The following is a 22,059-nucleotide window of genomic DNA, read 5'->3' as shown; positions in this document are numbered from 1 at the left end:
ATACCGTAGTTTTACTGTCCCTTTTCTATGTTTAGATATGATTAGATACACGAATACTTACCGTTATGTTACAGTTGCCTACAGGACTCAGTGCAGTAACATGCTGTACAGGTTTGTAGCCTAAGGAGCAACGGGCTCTAACCTACAGCCTGGGTGTGCAGGAGGCTGTACCATCGAGGTGTGTGTCAGTGCATTGTGACGTCTGCACAACCACGAAATCGCCTAACAACGCACTTCTCAGAACATAGCCCCATCGTTAAGTGACATATGACAGTAGTGGTAAACAGGAAAGACAGCTGGTGTTTGTTAAGGGTCTCCTAGGGGCCAGCACTGCCTAGACTCCAGACACACATCACCTCATGTGACTCTCACAATAAGCTTCAGAATGAAGTATTTGTCCTCTTTTGCAAATGTGGAAACTGAGGCTCAAGGGCTGCATACCTCTATCCACATCAAGCACGCCACCGCAGGCGGCCTTTCTTCTTCCAGAGGCACTTACCCCCAGGGGACTTCCAGGCTGCTTGACTCTCATCTCAGGAACCCAGACTTCACACAGAACTGTGTCTGGGGGTTGATTCAGTCCTCCCTGCTGTGTGGGTGGGAAACACAAAAGGAAAAGCAAGCTCAGTTTTTGCCCTAGAGGAGGTAGCACCTGGTGGAGGAGTGGGCTTTGGGGGGGAGGGGGTCTCCCCCATGGGACGGGCCTCTGGTGGCTGACTGCCTGAGGGCGCCTCTGTGAGAACGATGCTGAGGCTGGTGTGACCGCCTAGACACGTAACGTCAGAGACCGGGCTGCAAACAGGCACACGGTCTGGCCTTTCTGAGCATCCCTGAAGCCATGGCACAGTTTTCAGTATACATGCTACACGCTGGCCTCCTTTTTCATGCTTCTCACCTGAGTTTATGGAATGGTGTAACAAGGCACCAAAGAGAGGAGACACATGCTGTGTAGAAGGGTGAGGGTGGACTTGATTCCTGAGCTGAGGGAGCCTGCGTGGTGTGGGAGGCAAGATGACCGTGAGGTCTTTGGAGAAAGCAGATGGTGCCCCAGAGTTTGGAGCACAGGTTCCAGAGGCTAGAGATGAGGCTGCTGACATGGACGAAGCTCTCTGGGCTCAGAGCCCTCAACTGAAATGTGGAGAGGAGACCTGATTTCTTCCTGAATTTCTATCTGCTCTAAAATCTAACAACGCAAGACGTTCAGTTGGGCATGAACTGCCACCATGTTAACACGACTTGGTTCTTGCTTGTTGGTGCTTTACCTTGACAGACAGAGGGAGGTGGGAGTCAGCACCAAAGGCATTTCACTAGCCAGGGATGGGAATTGGTCCTAAAGCAAGACTTCTGAGAAGGTTGTCTTCCTCTATCTCCTCCTCTGCTTCTGACTGTCTTCCCTTTAGTCTATTTCTCCAGGAGGGCTAGTTTGGGTAAGAAAAAGAATCCGTGAAGCTAGAACATGAGACAACCCCTCGCCTGCAGTGAGGTTTGTGAGGGAGAAACTGGATTGAGTCATTGACGAATTTTCCCGGAACCTCACATACGGAGGCAGGGGCTATACCCACACTCAGTACTGGGCACCTTGCCTAAGTGGGAGGCCTACTTAGAATTAACAAGAAATCCCTTGGAAAGAAATATACGTTCAGTTTAGAAATATTAGAATAGCAACAACGATCAAATACGACAGAACAATCACCATTATCTCACCATCCAGGGCCAGCACCCTGGCAGACGTCCTTCCAAAAGACACCCACTTTTGGAGAAAACAAAAATGGGATTATATTGTTTGTCGTGACCTTTTTTCCCCATATTCAGTTGGTCCTATCACGATTTACTTAACCAATTTCCTTCTCTTGGACATTTAAACTGTTTTCAATGTTGACTCGTAAGAAAGACTCCGAGTATATAAACGTTTAGCCAAGTCTTCCAAGTCCTTCATTATTTCCTTAGAATAAAATCATTGTTTTGAACTTGTTAGGTCAAAATATAAATATTTTTGAAGCTTGTGATTCACACTGACAAATCGTCCACCAGAAACTCTAGACCTATTTGCGTTTCTACTGACCATATACAACAATGTGTTTCCACCATCATTGATGCAATATATTTTCATTTTAAAAATGAAAGATGAAAAAATGCATTTATATTAAAGTTTACATTTTCTTTGTTTATTAATACATTGACTACATTTTCATAGACTTGTTGTTTAATTTTATTTCTCCTTTTGTGAATTGTCCCTTGTATGACCTTGATCTATTTTATATCAAAGTGTCTATTCTTTCTACGTTTTACAAGAAAGATTTAATTTTAAGGATATTAACCTTTGTCATGTATCTTGCAAATAATTTCCCCCTTTTAGTACCTTCTCTTTTAATGTATTTTTTTCATGACTTTTTACATACAAAAGTTTTAGATGTTACATAATAAGATCTATTGATCCCTTTCTTTTTCACAGTTTTGTCCTGGCAGCCATGCTCATTACTCAAAATTGAATGAGATGTGAGAGGAGCAGAATTAACACTTCAAAAAGAACAGAGGGCCAGCCGAGTGGCACGTTGGTTAAGAGCTGGCTTGGGACGCCAGAGGGCCCCAGTTCGGATCTCACATATGAGGGCCAGTGACACTGCCCTCCACAGCTGGGATGCTGGACGGCGGCTCGACCTGGAGCTGAGCTGCTGTGGATCGCCGGCGACGGCGTAGGTTGCAGCCCATGTGGCAGTGGGTTGCCATGGGCTACCGTGTGTAGCCAGCAGCCAGCGTGAGCGGCCAGCAGCCAACGTGAGCGGCCATCCAGAAGCCAGTGACTGATCTGCCTCATCAGGGAAGAGCGCAATGATGGTGCCAACTTGGGCCAGTGAAACAACGTCCTCCACAACTAGACTGAAGAACAAAACGACAGCTGTTTTCCCTTCCCCCAATTCCCCAGCGCTGTTCCCATCCCCCCAATTCCCCAATAAAAATCTTTAAAAAAAAAAAAGAGAAGAAAAACAGAAAGCTTCTGCCCACTTGCTCCATGAGAACTTAAGAAAAACTCTCAAGAAAGTGGAAGGAAGAGGGGGCGACTTCCCTCGAAAGTCGAGACTGGGGGCTGCCGGTTGGCTCAGGTGGTTAGAGCACAGGCTCATAACACAAAGTTTGCTGGTTTGATACCCACATGGGCCACTGAGCTGCACCCTCCACAACTAGATTGAAACAACTACTTGACTTGGAGCTGATGGGTCCTGGAAAAACACAGTTTCCCAATTAAAAAAAAAATGTTGAGGCAAGTTTTATGATGACCATCACCACATCGTCTGGACCAGGCCATGAAAGGCTGGAGCGCTGGCTAGTGGGTTAGCCTCTCACAAGCAGAGACATAAGATGCTGATGATTTCTTAGGATCTGCATTTACTTTTGATAAAACATCTGGGTCTTAAGTATCTTCTATTAAAAAAAAACAAAAAACCTTTCATTATAAAAATAATATGTGCTCATCACCAAAATGTTTAACTTCACAGACACTGACAAAGTAAAACGTGAATAGCCATTCAGCCTCCTTGAAATCTAAGTCCTGGGGCAGCCGGTTAGCTCAGTTGGTTAGAGCGCAGTGCTCATAACACCAAGGTTGCTGGGTCCATCCCCACATGGGCCACTGAGATGCGCCCTCCACAATTATTGGGTTGTCGGAAAAGTCATGACGTATTTAGTTTACGTTTTTCAAAGGTCATTTATTTTTATAAAGAACAAAGATCAATCAATGATATATTGCCCGTTTTGTTCGATAATCTTTTGCCATCTTTCAGTGAGCTTCATAATTCCTCGTTCTTAGAAGGACCTGTCTTTAGTTGCGAAAAACTGAACAAGGTGCTTATTTACAGCTTCATCTGAATTGAACATTATACCACACAAGGAGTTTTGAAGAGAGTGAAACAAGTGGAAGTCTGACGGTGCAAGGTCAGGCGAGTATGGTGGGTGTGGCAACACATCCCATCCAAGTTCCAATAAGTTTTGACGGGTGATCAAACTTGTGTGTGGCCTCGCGTTGTCGCGATGGAACACAACTCCTTTACAATTAACAAGCTTGGACGTTTCTGGATGATGGATTCGTTCAAACTGTCCAATTGCTGACAGTACACATTCGAATCGATTGGTCCCTTGGTAGGAGCTCGAAAAACACGACACCTTTAAAATCCCACCACACTGAGAGCATAGCCTTCCTCTGATGAATGTCTGCTTTCGATGTCGTTTGGGGCGAATCATCACGACGGGACCAAGACCGTTTGCACACTACATTGTTGTAAACAATCCACTTCTCGTAACCAGTTATCAATCACTTCAAAAAAGGATCGTTTTCCTCACGTTTAATGAGCATATTGCAGATGTTTATTTGCGCTGTCAAATGAACTTCCTTGAATTTATGTGGGACCCAAATATCGAGCTTGCTTGCGTATCCCAGCTTCTTCAGGTGGTCGTGAACGCTTGAATGATGGATGTTCAATGTTGCTGCAACCTCTTGTGTCGTGTAACGTGGGTTTGACTTGATCAATGCCTTTATTTTGTCGTCATCAACCTCGGTGGGTCTCCCTGACCGAGGAGCATCGTTGCAATCAAAATCACTAGCATGGAATTTCGTGAACCATCGTTGGCACTGACGTTCTTGTAGAGAATGGTCACCGTAAATGTTATGCAACTTTTCAGAAGCTTGACACGCATTCTTCCCTTTATGGAAGTAAAACAGTAAGATATGGCGAAAATGCATAGTTTGGTCTTCCATCTTCAACTTGTAAAATCTCCAAAACTCAACCAAGTTGCTCAGTTTTTTTTTAGAATGAAGCTAGAACTGTCAGATGTCAAATGACATAGCAATAACATAGATGCGAATGACTCTAGTAGTTTCAAAAATGAACTAGCGCCATCTGTGGCAAACTTGCGTCATGACTTTTCTGACAACCCAATATACTGAAACAACTATTTGACTTGGAGCCGATGGGTCCTAGAAAAACAAAACAATACACACTGTTCCCCAATTAACAAAAAAAAATCTAAGTTTTGAAAGGTGAAGAGTGATAAAAGTTCAGCATGAATCCTTCCAAATTTTTCATCATGCGTACATTAAATATAATATAATATAATATAATATAATATAATATAATATAATATAATATATTCTTACTCTTGAGTCCACTTCATTCTATTTTGACTGTTATACAATATTTCTTAATATGAATATACCATAATTATAGTTGTCTGCAATTTTTTATTACAAACAATGCTACAGCAAACATCCTTGAACAGAATTTTTGCACAAATATACAAATATTTGTGTACAATAGATTTCTCAAATTAAAATTATAAAGTAAAAAATATATATATTTTAAAGTTGATGGAAATTGTGAAATTTCACCCGCCAGCACATATGGATTCACAACCCTTCCAGTATTGTATGAAGGGCCCTATTTCTCCCTACAGTCTTGTCAATAATGTAAATTATTTTTCCTAGTTCTGCCAATCTGATGGTGAAAATGGTATTTTGTGGCTATAATACACACACACACACACACACACACATATTTTTTTTTTGGTGACATTAGATGTCTTCTCATATGTTTATTGATATTTCTTCTATAAAGTATGTCTTCTGTAAACAGCTCATTTATATTTTTTGCCCATTTTAAAAACTAAGTTTTCTTTTTCTTATTGATTAATAGGAATAATTTACATATCTTGGATATTGACAATTTTTCATACATATTACAACTATTTCCTGTTGTGTCTTTTCATGTTGTTTAATATCTCTTTCCCTATACGTAAATGTTACATTTTTATTTAGTCAATTGTGTCCATCTTTTCTTTATTACTTTTGGATCATATAGCATCTGTAGGTAGGTCTTCCATACTCAAAGGTATGAAAATGTCTATTTTTTTTTTAAAGATTTTATTGGGGAATTGGGGGAGGAGCACAGCGTTGGGGAATTGGAGAAAGGGAACAGACAAGTTGCTGTCCTTTTGTTCTTGTCCAGTTATGGAGGATGTCGCTTCAGTGACCACATATTGGCATTGTGATCATTGCGTTCTTCCCGGGTGAGGCAGATCGTTCGTCGGCCATTGGACGGCCACTCACAGCGGCTCACGACAGCTCATGCTGGCTGCCAGCCACTCACGCTGTCTGCCAGCCACTCACTATAGCTCATGGCAGCCCACTGCAGCAGCAGGGGCTGCAGCCTACGCTGATGCCAGCGACTCACAGCAGCCCAGCTCCAGGTCGAGCTGCTGTTCACCATCTTAGCTGTAGAGGGCACAGCATCACTGGCCCACATGTGGGATCCGAACCAGGGCCCTGCTGCTCAGAGCTGGCATCTCAAGGCAACTCAACCATCACGCCACTCAGCCAGCCTGAAAATGTCTGTTTTTAACACCTTTACAGGTTTTAAAGATTTCAAAATATAATCCAATTGTAGTCTGGTTTTGTGGATGATGTGAGTTAGGGATTTGTCGTAATCATGTGGTAAATATTCTATTCGGGCTTCCTTTTTACCCAGTGGTTGAGTGCATTACTTGACTTAATTTCATTTCTGGCACAACTTTTTGAGAGAGAATATCAATATCAGTACCTAAGGTTGAAACAGAAAACAAGCACAATTTTTAAGATTTTGACTCCCTTTATCCTAAAGAACCATAAAACTGGACATCTGTTTTGGAACTGTTTTTCTGCGACTAGATCTCTCTGTGCATCTTTTATGTGTGCATCCATCAACGCATTGCTCTATTTCTCTCCCTGTATGACAAATTTCTCTTTTCTTTCTTTCCCAATCCTCTCTCACTTCTCTTTTTCTCTTTATCTGTTCCTTTCTTTAATCATCTATAGTGTTAACCTCTCAAATGTTTTTTGAATCATTTGTTCTCATTGTTTAATAGTATTTCATAGTCTCTCTGCACTTTTGTTTGTTTTGCAACAACTTTTTATTTACCTAACTATGAATTTCAATAGCGTTGTAAAATTGTATGCTAACCGTAAGATTTGGGTATTTCAAGCATTTACAGCTGAGATTCATTTTATATTTGTTTCTTTTTATCACAAAACAAGTTTAGACCTTTAAATTAAAACACCTTTTGAGGAAAAGAAAGAAATCGGCTGTTATAATTATTTCATAGGTATTTTTTTTTCCAACATGTGAAGTCATAGAATAAATAGCTGTATTCTGCTATTCATTTATGAATATTTACCTATATTTCGATGTGGTCTTGTTGGAGGCATTAACGCTGAATGGATAGAAGATGGGCTGTACGGTTGAATTGGGACCCTTGGTGACTAAAGGGTGATCCTGCGTGATTTACTTAGCCTCTCAGCTTCTGCCTCTTCAATGGGAGTAATAAAGCCCACCCAAGGTTGTTGTGAGAATTTAAATGTGATAGGAGAACACACTCATGAGTATGCCTGCTTTGACAAAGGAACGTTATCAGCAGGGTTGGTTTGCTGTGTGAGTGTGAGTGAGAGTGTGTGCGCATTTGTACTTTCTATGCTACTGTAAAAGCAGCAAAAACCAGAGGCACGTGGTTAAGCTCCGAGGGGTGGATTCTACTGGTTTTACTTTAGTTCCTTTTACAAGAGCTCAGAATCACAACAAGGAAACTCACCCCAAAGATGAGCTTCGCATGTCAAATCTTAGCCAGCTTCCTCCTGATGTTCAGCTTTTCTACCACAGGTAAGTTGGTGTGTGGGTCTCCATTGCGTCCATCGGAAGCATCCTGGGAGACCCTGAAGTGAGCGTTGAGTCAAAGAGGTCACAGTTCAGCTTTCCCGGACAGGGAGTCTCGAGATCTCAGTAACTGTGTTGCTTTTTACAGGTGAAACCCCTGGAAACAATACAGTCTATGGTATCCTGGATCAGGACATTAACTTGGACATTTCTGATTCTCAAATGAATAATGATTTCGCTGATATACAGTGGGAAAAAGATGGAGCCAGGATTGCACGCCGAAAGAACGAGACTGACCCGCAAAACGATAAATACCAAGTATTTAAAAATGGGACTCTGAAAATTAAACATCTGAAGAGAAATGACAGCGGTAACTACAAGGCAAGCACATATAGTGAAACAGGAAAACACGTTTTAGAAAAAACATTTGATTTGAAGATTCTAGGTAAGTCTTTGTTCCCTAAATTCCTCCATCTCAATATGGGTGTGATTTAGCAAGTTGGGGAATAGCCTTTATGGGATGTCCCCAGCCACGACCTTGGCCTTGGGGGAGCCCCAAAAGAAATCTAATACATCCCTCTTGCCTCAGTGGAGGCTCCCATCCTGTGGGAGAGATGAAATCCACATGTGGAAATCCACAGCTGACAGAACTTCAAGCCCATCTGCCTAAAACCGTCCCTTCAGTAGCTATCAGGAGGAGGGAAACAGGTGGGCAGAAGAAAAAGGTGGGCTTCCAGGTGGGTGAAGAAGGGGCAAGCTAGGTGTGGAGCGGCGAAGGGGGGGCTTACTGAAGAGCAGTGCGTCTTCCAACTAGAGAGACAATTTCAAGCCAGGATGCCCAGAAGAAATAGTGACATGGCAGGAAAGGGCTGGAAATAATGAATTTAAGGACGAACAGCCCTTGTTTCTGATCTGCTTTGTATCAGAGTGATCCAAGGAAGAAGATACGTTTTTGCTGATCTCTGTGGAGAAGACACAAGGTGTGGCTTACTTAGTATGTCTGTGCATGTGCCAAGAGAGCAGGGGTGCAACTGCTCTCAGGGGAAGACGGGCAAGAAAACCAGCCAGGACGCTGCTGCTACAATCCGAGTGCAGTAGGCAGGGGCTGGTTTGTGATCCTTAGCCCTGGTGGCATGTTAGAATCAACTGAGATGCTATTAAACTTACCAGGGCTCGGCTTCCATCCCAGACCAACTAAGTCAGAATTGTCTCGTGTGGGGCCTGGGCATCAGTAGAGTCTAAAGACTCTAATGAGCAGCCAAAGCTGATAAGCACTAGACTAGACAAGGTGCCTAAAATGAGGAAGAGTTAGCCTACTGAGAATCATATGTGGAGAAAGGATGGGCAGGATGGCACGGGTGTGGAGAGAGAGAAGAGAAAGCGGAATTTAAATGACCTTGAAATTGAAAGTCCAGGGGCCACTTGGTAGGACGTGATCAGAATTGAGAAAAGGAAGCAACACTTGGCCTGGAGAGGAAGGCAGGGGCTCCAGCGTGAGCACGAGCCAGCGCGTCAGTGAGCAAAGAAACATTTCTGTACTTCACACAGGAAATGCCACCAGCAGCAGGGTCCCCTCCTATGACCTATGGTCACCTTCCAGCCCAGTTCTCAGCCCACGGACCTGGCAGCTGCCCCTCTCCAACAATCCCAGATATTGTTGGCTCCCTGTAAATGACAACAGTCCACACCCTAGTTTTCAGCCTTGACTGGAGAGTACATTCCAGAAATGGGGTGGGGCTGAGAGTGGAGCCAGAAGGGACCTCTGTGTATGGGCTCTGGGTGCCCCAGATCTCAGGGCTCCTGCCAGTATGAGCTCCAGTGCCGTGCTTTGAACATGAGCCTCACATTCACCCCTTCCTAGTATGGCAGCGACAATAGTGGCTACCAGCTGGGTGTCAGGTGCTTTGCTTCCACGATCTTAGTGAAGGTTCCCAGCAATCCCGAGTGGTGCTGTTATTATCCCCTTCTTATCTATAAGGAAACAGCAGTGACTGTCCATAGTCTCACAGTTTGATGGATGCAAAGTCAAGCTCCAAACCGAGGGCTTCTTTTAACAAGGATGATGACATTTTTTCTTCCCCAAAAGCTTAATTGGGACACAGTTCACATACCATAAAATTCATCCATTTAAAGTGAACAGTTCAATGGCTTCTCGTATATTCACAGAGTCGTGCCACCGTCACCACAATCAATTTTAGAACACTTTTAGTCCCCCCAAAATAAACCCTATACTCCCTGGCCAAAAGACAGAGATCTTTCCATGACACAACAGCCACCTTGCTCTCTCTCTCTCTCTCTCTCTCTCTCTCTCTCTCTCTCTCTCTCTCTCTCTNACAATCAATTTTAGAACACTTTTAGTCCCCCCAAAATAAACCCTATACTCCCTGGCCAAAAGACAGAGATCTTTCCATGACACAACAGCCACCTTTCTCTCTCTCTCTCTCTCTCTCTCTCTCTCTCTCTCTCTCTCTCTCTCCCTCTCTCTCTGTAAATGTTACCCAGCATCTTAACTCAGTTTGTGGTCTGGTCACTATTGCTTGCCCCATGGCATTGGGTAAAGATGCTCTGGGTCTGGTTTTCATAATAATAATTGCATAGGGTATTCAGGGAGACTCGGTTTCAGTGAGACAAGCAAAGATACCCTGCAGTGCCTGGGACACAAGCTCTGTTTGCTCAGTGTCCTTCTCTGTCTCACTGCTTCTCTACACTTCCCGTGGTTGCAGTCTTGGCGCCCACATCTTCTTAATGAGCGGGCTGCTGCCGCTGGCTGGAAAGGCAGTGGAAAACTCCTTAAAGGCAAACGTTAGTGGAGAGGACTTGCAAGTCCTTGCAACCTGGAATTGAGGGGGTCTCGTCTATGCGCTATGTCCCCACTTGATCTGGCCATTTCTTTTCTAGGAAGCTATCTTACAGAGAGGATAGGCACAAAGATATGACTTCGAGAGTCTGCTCATCACTGGATGGTTTATATTAGTGAAATACTGGAAAGGATTTAAAAGTCCCCAGCAATTAGAAGCTTATTCATTAAATGAGAAATGCACCTTTAAAAAAGATTTTGGTGATATTTGTTTATTGATATTCTTAAGGGAAAGAATTTCATGATAGGTCAGTAAAGAAAAAGAGGCAGACTACAAAAATCACATGATATCGTTTTAGTTTTTAAAACATTGTTTATATGTGTGTGTATGCATAGAAAAACGTCTGCTAAAGATATACCTTGAAGCATTAATAATTATTGACTCTGGAGAGTGGAATTGTAAGTTATTTTTTAAGTCTCAAAACATTTTTTTATCAGTTTTTACAATGATCAGATGCTACTCTTAGAAATAGAACAAAGAATATTTCCATTTTGAAATGACAGGTAAGCTCCTTGACTCCAGACTGTGCCCGAAGCTTGTCTTGTGTGATGTTTCCCCATCCTCCTCACTCTTGGTCACACAGAATCCCAGGATGGGACGAAACCAAATTTCTGTATGCCTATCTATTGGGGGCAGAAATGAAATTTGCTGGGAAAGTTCATGGACGATATTGTTGCCTGGGAATCAGGGAGGGAGGGATCATTGAAAAAATAAGCTGTCATTTGTGTAACGAATGAAGAGACACTGAGCGAGAAAGATGGCAAGTCTGGGGAAAGAGAGTAAAGAAAGGAAAAGGGCAGAAGAGAAGGAATTGGAAGGAGGTCACACAGCTAGAAGCAGTGGGCTTGGATTTGCACCTGACCCCCATGATGCCAAGGCCTGGCCTTTTCTTCTGTGTGGCCTTCGAATATCATGTCAGAAAAGAACAGGCAATGAATTTATGATTATGAGTGTATCAACTCCCACCGATAACATCAGCGCCTGACACTTTGTCCAGGGCTTTGTCACACGGTGTCCTTGTGGCCACAGGTGGGGCATGTTTTTCTTATCCTTCTCTTATAGATGAGATTCAGTGAGGTATAGTGAATGGCTAAGCAACTTTGGGCAAGAACCCACCTATTTAACCTCTCAGAGCCTTGGGCATTTATTAAATGAGATCATGTATATAAAAACATTTTAAGGTGTAAAACACCTTTTGATGTGACATATTTTTACTGATATAATGTGAACTTTATCAGAAATACATTTGTTCTGAGGGTGCGGTATAAACAAAATTTTTTTAAAATGATTTTTGAAAATAGCTAGGGGGTCTTTGAAATTGTTCCCTTGTCCCAAAATGACTCCTTTTCCTCCTCTATAAATAGGTATGTCTATTAATTATGCCATCATCATAAAGTTGCCTTGCATGAATTGGATATTTATTTTCTTTGCAGAGGCCGTCTCAAAGCCTGTGATCTCCTGGAGTTGTACAAACACAACCCTGACCTGTGAGGTAAAAAAAGGAACTGACTATAAATTAAGACTGTATCGAAAAGGGATCAGTATTAAAGAAGATCATAAGATCATAGTATACAAATGGAAAAACGTGAATGAATTATACAACTGCATTGCAAGTAATGAAGCCAGTGAGGAAAACGACACGGTGACCATCACGTGTTCAGGTGTGTGGCAGGCACTAATCAGACATCCCAAGTTCGTTTCACAAACACAGTGGCCCAGCCCATGGCTGAGGCTGGCTGCAGGGCCCAGGTGCCTGGGCTGGGAGGCAGCCTTGACTCCAAAATGAGTACTGAAAACATACCTCTTCCCCCTGGAAACCTTCAAGGGAAGGCTTAGAGAAGAGATGAGGTGGTGTTCCATGGTTGTCCTGGTTGTCCTCCCACAAAACATAAAATAACCCCAGGCAATTGAAAAGATCTTCTGGGACAAGGAATTGCCAAACTGAACACATCGAAGGAGCTGTAGAGGCTACCTACCTATGCCAGCCCCCGCTTCCCAGGAAGACAATCTTACTAGCTCAAGGTCCCTCAGCTAGTCAGTGACCACAATGGTGACTCCCAGGGTAACGATGCAGAAGGGAACAAAAAATACTCCTTTCTGGAGGGGAGATGGCCAGCACCTCCTATCAGAGGCGAGGGTAGAAGGGCCATAGAAAAAATACGGAGCTAAGGCGGGGCATGGAGGAGGAAGAGCTCGAGGTCAGAGAGGGCGCGGACAGCGAGGCAATGTCCTCCTGCCTCAGAGCAGAAGCCAGCAACCAGGAAGTCCCGAAGCTCTGAGTCTAAGCTCTTTCCTGTCACCCCAGCTTGACATCACTCCCTGAAGTAAATTTTGAGAGGCAGCCTGCTGTAGTGCTCAGCTCTGGGAACCGGAGGCCTGGATGTCTGGTTTGGGTCTATCCAGATGTAACGGGCTGACCTTGACAGAGTCCCTTCCCCTTCTAGGCTTCAACCTCCTGGTCCACAAAGAAAACGAACCCCTCGATTCCCAAGAGTCTACTCATTTGATACTCTGATTATCTTTCCAGTGCTGTCTGGTCAAACTCCCTGAAGGGAAACTGAGCACAAAAACTAGTTATTTGGCCAGAGGCCTTGAGTTTCAACAGTGACTATGGCTAGTTAGTGACCCTGAGAAGCAGTCTTGGGCTGGAGTGAAGTCGTAGATACTTTGAATGAGTTATCTGTTGCTGCATAACCAATTACTCCACATTTAATGGCTTAAAACAGCAAGTAGTCATTGTCGCCCAGATTCTTTGAGTCATGAGCCTGGGAGTAACTTAGTGGTTCTGGCTCAGAGTCTTTCATGAAGCTACAACCTGGACACTGGCAGGGGCTGCCGGCATGTCAATCACATCCAGACTCCATGGGGTGGGGCCATCCACTCCCATGCCCACTTATGTTGGCCACTGGGCTGCCTGACATATGGCAGCCGGCTCCCCTCTGAGCAATCTAAGCAAGGGCAAGAACAAGTTCTCGAGACCAAAGCCACTATCTTTTTATAACTTAAGCTCAGGACTGATAGATATCCCAACATTTTCTGCGAATATGCTAGTGATTAGAAGCAACCAATAAGTCCAGCCCACATCCCACTGGAGGGGAGCACACAAAGGCGGGAACACCAGGAGGCGGGGGTCTTTGGGGCCATCTTAGAGTCAGCCGGCCACATGCTTAGACCAGCGTCACTCCCCCTCCTCGCTGCCCACCAGCCATCCCTCCACGGCCCCCACCACTGAGGCACAGTGAAGGCAGCAGCCCCTCCTCGACTTTGCGACCTCTTTTTCCCTTTCAGGAGGCCCTTGATTAGAGCTGCCAGAGTTAACAAGTGAAAACACAGTAAAAGCATGTTCCAAATATTGCATGGGACATACTTATACTAAAAGTTATTCGTTGTTTAGCTCAACTTTAACTGGGCATCCTGTATTTTATCTGACAGGCTCACTCCATGTTTATTTTAACTAGACCGCTCCAGTATGAAAATGTGTGCACATTAGGGAGAGAGGGAGGGCCTAGGGAGAAGCAGAGGTTCAAAGATGGGAGCCTCGTGTCCCTTACGCTGTGGTGCCGAATCGGGCCGGGCCGGGAAGGGAGGAACACCTGGGGTGGGGGGACTGGGGAGGAGGAGGCTGTTCTTAAAGACCCTAAAAGGGAACGACCTGGACATTTCACCCAGAAAAGGTCAAGGCAGAGTGGAAACAACCTGGCTCAGAAAAGATGAGCCGAAACTACTAGAGCAGGGAGCAGGTTTGGACACACAGAAGGACTCTGCCGCATAAACTTAGGGATGAGTTAGCGCCTGGAAGGAATGTAGGCAGGGCTCTGGTTGGCTTTAGAGACTGTGAGGACACAGTTTTGAATGACAGAGTCACAGCTGCCTCTAAGACATGCTGGAATGTTCCCCATGGAGATCACCCCCAGGCTCCCCAGAGGGCTGTGCTGGGCAACCCAGCAAACAGGCTGTAAGGCGTTCTTACATTGTTAAGTGTGCCCAAGATAAGGGTGTGGCCGCCTCCTATGAGGGCTGAGAGAGGACGAGCTGGTGTCTGCCCGGCTGAACCCTGTGCCCCCACCTTGTTCCAGGCCTGCTGGCCTACCTGGCTCAATCTAGGGAGACTTCGGCAGCCCCAGCCCTGCCTCCCAGCCAGTGGAAACCAAAGGATCCCAGATCCTTTGTTAGCCCCGTTTCATGGCCATTTAGGATCGTGCCTGCTTTTCTACTCGAAGCCCCTCCATCCGCAGAGCAGAGAGGGAGGTCGTGCTACAGGCAGGCCAGGACGGGTCAGAGACACTTCAAGAAAGCAAGCAAAGATTAACACACCACTGCAGCCTGTTGGCTTGGTTTTGGGACCTCTGGCTTGCTCCTGGGGCCCATCCTGGGCTTTGGGTATAAGAGCATGTTTCCTGGAATGTTTGGCTGAGCTCCAGCCTGTTCTCCAGGTGTACGAGTCCCCTGAACCCCTGGCCCCAGCTGCTGCTTCTCTAGCTGCCATTGACTCACAAAAAGCAGATGGCCCAGCAGCCCTCCCAGGAAACCAGTGCACAGAGCTCTACGAAGAGCAGGACCTCACCTTTGCATGTTCTTTTACAGTTTACAAAGCACTTTCACATCCATTATCTGATTGACTTTTAACAACCACCCTGTAATGTAAGTTTCATTATCTCCATTTTACAAAGCGAGGAACAGGCTCAGAGAGGTGGAGTAACTTGCCAAAGGTCACACAGCTCTTGTCTTAGAGGAGCCTGGGACTCAAACCCTTTTCTCTTAACCCTGAGTCATTGTTATCCTCATTGCATTACAGCAACTGGAGGTCTGTGAGCTGAAGATAAAGTCCACTGCTGCTGCTAGCTCCCTGTGTGTCTGAGTTTCTCTCACAGGCCAGGGAAGCCTGGGCGGGGGTGCTGGCTGTGAGGTCAGAGGGCTGGGCTGGACAAGTGACCCTCAGCCTTTGGAAACTGCCTGGCCGAGAAGGTGAGAAAACAAAAAAAATGTGGTGAAAGAGGGTAGCCAGCGATGAGATTGGGTAAATAGTGCAGAAACTTTGAGACAAGGGTCTCCTTAAAGGGACCACTCAGGAAGAGATACTGTGTATCCTCAGGCAATTCATCCTCCCTCTCTGGGCCTTGTCTGCGAAACTAGAGAGGACACTAGATTGTCTCCAAACTCCTTCTCAGATCTACACGCCTGTGCTGTTCTCCTTGATGTGGGGAGTGGACAGGGCACATGAGGAAGCAGGCATTCTAAACCGGGGGACAGTTCCTCAAGGAGCCTTCGGAGGGGCTGGGTGTGGGCCTGTGCTCTGTCAGGGCTGACACAATTCATCACCCACCAGAAGCGTGGCCTTCACGCAGTTGAGAAGTCCCATCAGGTGCTATTATCTGCTTCCTGCAGGAGGCAGGGGTCCTTGGCTGGAGCGATGATGGCCCCTCTGCCCAGGACCCCTCTCCTCCATCCCACCTCTGTTCCTCTTGTAGGAAAAGTGGATATCTACCTCATCGTGGGCATATGTGGAGCAGGCATCACCTTCTTCATCTTCGTGGCCCTACTCATTGTCTACATCAGCAAGAGGAAAAAACAGCACAGAAGGAGAGATGGTAAGATCCCTCCTTCTGTCCCATCACAGGCCTGAGCAAAATCCCCGTGGAAACAACTCAGGGAGATGACGCTTTGAGTCTGGCAAGAAAAGAATGGGGACAGATAGTTTCAGAATGTCAGGGCTGTCACAGGCGGTTACTGTTTGTTCCATTTTGTGGTTAGCTTGATCTCTGAAAAACAAATTCTCAGTAGTGACAATGTAAGAACTGTAAAAAGCTGAATCCAGGCTGGCCCACTGGAATCCACTGCCAGAGGCTGGCTCGGTGTAAGGCTGTGTGGATGCATTTTGAATAAGCCACACATTTCTGTGTGGGTAGAAAGATGAGCTTTGAAACACCCTTTCCTTCAACAAACATCTTGTCCATTCCTGGAGGGGTGACCCAAAGTGTGTTCAGGACCAAGCTTCTAGGAACATGGGTAAAATTTCAGGCATCAGGGACTCCCAGGCTTGTTCTAAAACTGGGTGTTTATACCCAATTATGTGAATGGCTGTGGGGACATTATTCAGTAAAATAAGAGTGACTCGAACACAGGCATCGCGATACTTCAGCAGTTGATCTGAAAACCAAGATGGCTACTGAGTGACTAGGTGGGGAGTGTCTCATGGGTCAATACGCTGGACAAAGGGATGATTCACATTCTGGGTGGGACGGAATGGGAAAGCGCGGGATTTCGTCAAGCTACTCAGAATTATATGCAATGAATTGTTTATTTCTGGAATTTTCCATGGAATACTTTTGGACTTCAGTTGACCGCGGGTAACTGAAACTATGGAAAGCGAAACCGTGAATGAGGGGGGACAACTGTAATGGCATAGCAGGTGTCTCCGCAGGTGTTAGGATGGGGCAGTTGGGACCTCATGCTGCAGGTGGGTCCAGCAGGGGGCACCCCGCCATCAGCGGGACATGCAGCCAGGTGGGCAGCTCTGTCAAGTTCTGTGCAATCTCACATTCACGGCAGGACTGGGTCCCCTCACTCTAAGTCTCTCCCTAGAGAGGGTACTCCCTAAGAAAGGAACTGATCTGAACCCCCCCAGCCAGTGGTGGCCTTGGGCTGCCTTCGGACTTGGCTCCCTTACTTTAGACTTCTTTCCTCAGGCCTCCTTCAGGCCCCTGGCCCTGGGCCCTAAGTCCCGCCACACCACAGCTCCCAGCATAGCCTCGTGTTTCCACCGCCATCTTTCCCACCTCTCCACCCCAGTAGAACAGAATTGCTCGCTGAGCCCTTCTCAGGCTGTTCTCTGCTCTCTCTTTCCCCTGCAAAGGCCGTTTCTCCATCACCTAATGGTCAAAGCTCACGTATTCTCCAAAGTGGGCCTCACACGCCACCCTGTGACAAAGCAATCTATGCTTTCACCAGGCTGAAATGACCAACATGCTTTCACCAGGCTGAAATGACTCCCTCGTAGTGACAAATCAGTTGCTTGTGAAAGGCACTAACCTCTGTGATATAATGCTTTATATTCATTATCTTATCCAACTCTCCGAGTGATCTTATAAGATAGATAATACTCATACAGATGAGAAAACTTAAGCTCAGTGAGGTTAAATGATTTCCCCCAAACCCTCTCCCCAGTAGGCTGAGTCAGCACTATGGTGAGGCAAGCAAGGAGCCCAGGGTGCAAAATTTAAAGAGACCCTCACCCTCAGAGTCGACCCTGCACAACCCTGAAAGCGAGGGCCCAGGTGCCTAGACTGTTTCATCCTGGCCCTGGGTTGAGCAGCCAGGAGACAAAATGGGCCTGAAAGAATTCTCTGGAGCAGACATTGGGCAGGGGCTGCTGTTGCAGGCATGGACATGCTGGGGCCCACAGTTCTGCTCTGCCCGGGCAGGCTGCACAGAGTCATAGCTAGCCTTGTTTGCCCAAGCCAGCCTGGAGCCTCAGCCACTTGGCCACGCCCCACCCCTCCTCCTGGAACTCATGGGACTCCTGGTCTGCACCCCTCTGGAGGCCCTGGGCTCTTACTAGAGACTGATATTGTGATTGGCAGTCCTGCTTACTTGATTTTAGGCTTCTTGGGGGGCATCACTGCCACTTGGCAATGGCACCTAACACCTAGAAGAGGGAGAAAAGATGTTCAAAGAACAAATGAACAGAACAGTGGGTGAACAGACTCGTGAATCAACGGCCAGGCCAAGCCTGCCACGTAAGGGCTACAAACAGACCCCGCTCTGATCCATAGCAGGGAGTGTGGTCAGGAGTCACAGACCTCTCTGCCTGGCCTCCTAGACATGACCTTGGGGCACCAAGAATGTGTTTTTCCCTTTCTGCACCCTTTTCTGTGTGTGCTTAGAGCACACTGGCCTCTTACACTCCAAACTGTGTCATCTGCTTTGAGCCCTCACACTGGAAGCCACCTGAGGCCTGGACTTCCAGCAGCAGGAGGAAGACGTGTGGACTCGCGTCATCTCCTGAAGTCACAGGACACTCAGGGAAGGCCTGTGTTTGCTCAGCAGCATATCCCTGCAGCAGTGCGACAGCCGTTCACTGACCGCCCTCCTACTGCCTTCCTCAGAGCTGCAAGGGTGGCCCTGGGCACAGGGATAGGAGTACCAAACCTGTAGCCCAAAGGAGGCCGGAGGGGCCATGGGGCCCTTCAGACCCATCGCAGCTGAGCACCCTCACAGAGTTTCTGTGTGGTTTTGAAACAGCAAAGGAAAAATGACATTACTGTGAGTCATGGGCTTGTCTTCATGGATGATAGTCACACAAAGCAGACAATCCCAGAGCGGGGACCAGGGGAAGAGTCCTTCTCCCTCTAAGCCCCAGAGGATGGGCCTTCTTTATGAATTTCTGAGAAGCTAGTAAGTTTCTCAGGACTGCAAACCTCTTGCGCAGCTTCCAAGCCGCACCAGAATGTGGTTGTGTTACAGCAGAATTGGTGAAAGGCGGAGCTGAAGGAAGGTCATTACAAACATCCTCTCTGTCCATGCAGAGCCCATTATGAGGGCCCTAACCATGAGCTACTCTCAGGGCACCATCTCTAGAATGACACCGGCAGCCTGTGGGGTCTGAGTGCCCTCTCTACTCCTGGGAGACCCAAAACCAAGCCTCCCCCCACATGTCTCCTTGCCTCAGGCTCCCTGAGTTCTCTAAATCCCTGGGCTCTCACTCTACCTTGCTGGTGGGCATTTCTGTCTCCCCTGTAAGACCGAGAACCCTTAGAAGGTAGGGCAGCTTCTGCTTCCTCATCACATCCCCAGAAGCAGCTAGCATGACACCTTGTACAGAGGAGGTACACTTGATAAATAGTCACGCTGACCATACCTTGCCAAGATGAACTCTTTAGAGGTTTTATTGTTGCAGGTGAGGAGCTGGACATCAGAGTACATAGAATAACCTCCGAGGAAAGGACCCAGAAGCCCCACCAAATTCCAGGCTCAGCTCCTCAGAATCCGGCTGTGTCCCAACCTCCTCCACCCCCTGGTCATCGCACCCAGGCACCTGGTCATCGTCCCCCACCTCCTGGCCACCGTGTCCAGCACCAGCAGCAGCAGCAGCAGCAGCAGCAGAAGAGGCCTCTTCCTCCCCATGGCACACAAGGTCACCAGCAGAAAGGCCCCCCTCTCCCCAGGCCTCGAGTTCAACCAAAACCTCCCCGTGGGTTCACGGAAAACTCATAACTGTCTCCTGGCACCGTTGTCCCCTTCCTCTAATTCAAGACATAGAAACCATCCTTTCCCAGAAAGGCGCTGTGGAAATCCCGCCCCCCGGCGTGCATGCCTGCACTTCCATCGAGTGTATCCTAGTAGAACGTTATCGTCTCCTGAGCCCATGGGCCACAGCCATACTGCACCCTTTCTCAGAAACATGGTCTAACATCTGGGTGCTCTGGCCTCCTCCTAGAGCTCCACCACACCAGGAAGGAAAAGACAATAAAAGTGCCATTGTTAAGATGATGGGTGACCGAGCACAAAATCCTACAGCACTCTGCACCTCCCTGTGTGACGTCCGGGAGTCGCTGAGCCTGTGTCTCATTGCCAGCTGCCTGCCTGCTCAAAGGACTCTGGGGTGTCTTACGTGCCTGGTGGACACTTGCCCACCATCCCGGGAGTAGACTGGAAATAAAAGCTTTAATTTGATCCAAGTGTCTACTCATTATAGGAAGGAGCCCAGCATCAAGCTGCTGCATGAGGAAGATGGTTGGTATGGAAGTAGGAACAAATTTGGTCACTCCAGTTCACCTGGGCCACCTTAATCCCTACTAGAACATGCTCCCAAGGTCTCAGCTGCAAAGCTGGCCTGGCAACCTGTTTGTAGATTTGTATAATGAATTGAAACCTCTATGCACAAATCTCAACGAGAGTCGCCAGAAAACATAATTTGCTTGGGTCTCACTTCCTTGACTGTTCAGACATGGTCACAATGATCTATAGAGTCATCCCAGAAAAGACAGGAACCTGTGAATACTGGAGGCGCCATGAGCCTATCGGATGACATACCAAAGGGCAGACTAAGAGATGACTAGGTTTAATCAAATCCCAAATGTCTTAAATGACCAGTATGAAAAGGTCAGCCCCCATTCCCAGCTAGAGTCTTGTTAGCTGTTCCTTGGGGGAAGTGGGGAGAAAAAAAAATCCAAAACAACAACAGTTTTCAGTTAAGGTTCTAAAACAGTACGTGGTGAGAAGGCACCTGCTTTGAAATGCGGGGGCCCTGTTTGTGGTCCCATCCACCGCCCATTCACCACCTTCCCCCGGCTTCTTAGACTTGCTAGGTCTTATCAGATGCTGGCAGGAAGCGCTGAGGTCTAAACCACAAAGTCTGTGTATATTCAGAACTTCCGGAGAAAACTCACCGAGGGTTGAACTGCTCATTCTGTGGAACCTGAGCATCTACTGTTCTAATACCCAGAGTTTTAATTATTAAGGGTTATCATGAATGAAAAGCCCCATGGCCTCCTGAAACTCAAACATGAAATCCAGCCAAGGGACGTCATCGCAGCATCTACCTACCAGGAGAGATGGAGGTCTGAGCACTGACACGCTTTTCTCATTCTTCATTTCAGTCCTGAGCCATTTATTCCGTCAGCTATTCAACCAGAATGGCTTCCATCCCATCCCCTTCATGAAGCTGCCCCTGACGTTTTCAGCCCTGTGTTCGGCCTTTCTTTTGAAATCCTGTGGTATTACATATGACACAGAACACATATTGCCTGAAACTATTCAACCCTTTGTCATTCATTCATTCAACAAACATTTATTGAACTTTTACTACATCCCAGGCTCTGTGCTAGTTGCTAGAAACACAGAGGTGTACAATTGCACCTTTGCTTTCAAGGAGCTCACAATCTAGTTGAGAGAGGGGTGGGCTAATTACAGGATAAATATAATACAGCGTGACAAGCATAAGTCAGAGGCAAGTACAGGAGGCCAGAGGGAGGACTTGGAATCCAGGTTGGGTGGTAGGACTGAGGTGACACAGAAGGCTTCCTGGAGGATGTGGCATTTGAATTGAGTTGTAACAGATTAGAACTGGTGAAGGAGAGGTGCAGGATTACCCATGTAGAGGGAACAGCATGAGCAAAATTCATGTCAGCTACCTGTTCATGCAAGTGTGCTCTTCCTTTTTCAACTACTGTGTTTCACTGATTTGAAAATACCATTGATTTTAAGTGGCACCATTAATTTTACATACCATAAGAGAGAAAAAAACACTCTCAGTCACATTATAACAAAGCTAAGATACAATCAATTTTTAGGTACAACCCCATTTCTGAGATGTTAAAACGTGAACCAAAACATGCATTTTGGAATTGATGAGATGCATAGTTAATACACTTCTTGAGGATGACGACCATTTCTCAAGTGCCCGTAGTGCGTTTTTGAACTATCACTGGTCAATTGATTCCATGGGTGAGTATGACCTTGATGAAAGAAAGGGAAGTGAACACACGTGGAACCTACATACACAAGACTCCTTGCACCGCTGGACTCTC

General features: G+C 46.4%; 1 protein-coding gene across 1 annotated transcript; it reads left to right on the top strand.

The window, feature by feature from the left end:
* Positions 1-7,540: 7,540 nt before the first annotated feature.
* On the top strand, positions 7,541-20,203 carry CD2 (CD2 molecule). The gene is made up of 5 exons (XM_019661446.1): positions 7,541-7,679; positions 7,822-8,118; positions 11,965-12,192; positions 16,000-16,119; positions 19,428-20,203. The coding sequence occupies exons 1-5, from the start codon at positions 7,619-7,621 to the stop codon at positions 19,742-19,744; spliced, it is 1,023 nt and encodes a 340-aa protein (XP_019516991.1). The 5' UTR covers positions 7,541-7,618; the 3' UTR covers positions 19,745-20,203.
* Positions 20,204-22,059: the final 1,856 nt, after the last annotated feature.

This window comes from Hipposideros armiger, unplaced genomic scaffold (genome assembly GCF_001890085.2).
Source record: "Hipposideros armiger isolate ML-2016 unplaced genomic scaffold, ASM189008v1 scaffold_349, whole genome shotgun sequence".
NCBI classification, from domain to species: domain Eukaryota; kingdom Metazoa; phylum Chordata; class Mammalia; order Chiroptera; family Hipposideridae; genus Hipposideros; species Hipposideros armiger.
This window is presented reverse-complemented; position numbering and strand designations above follow the sequence as displayed.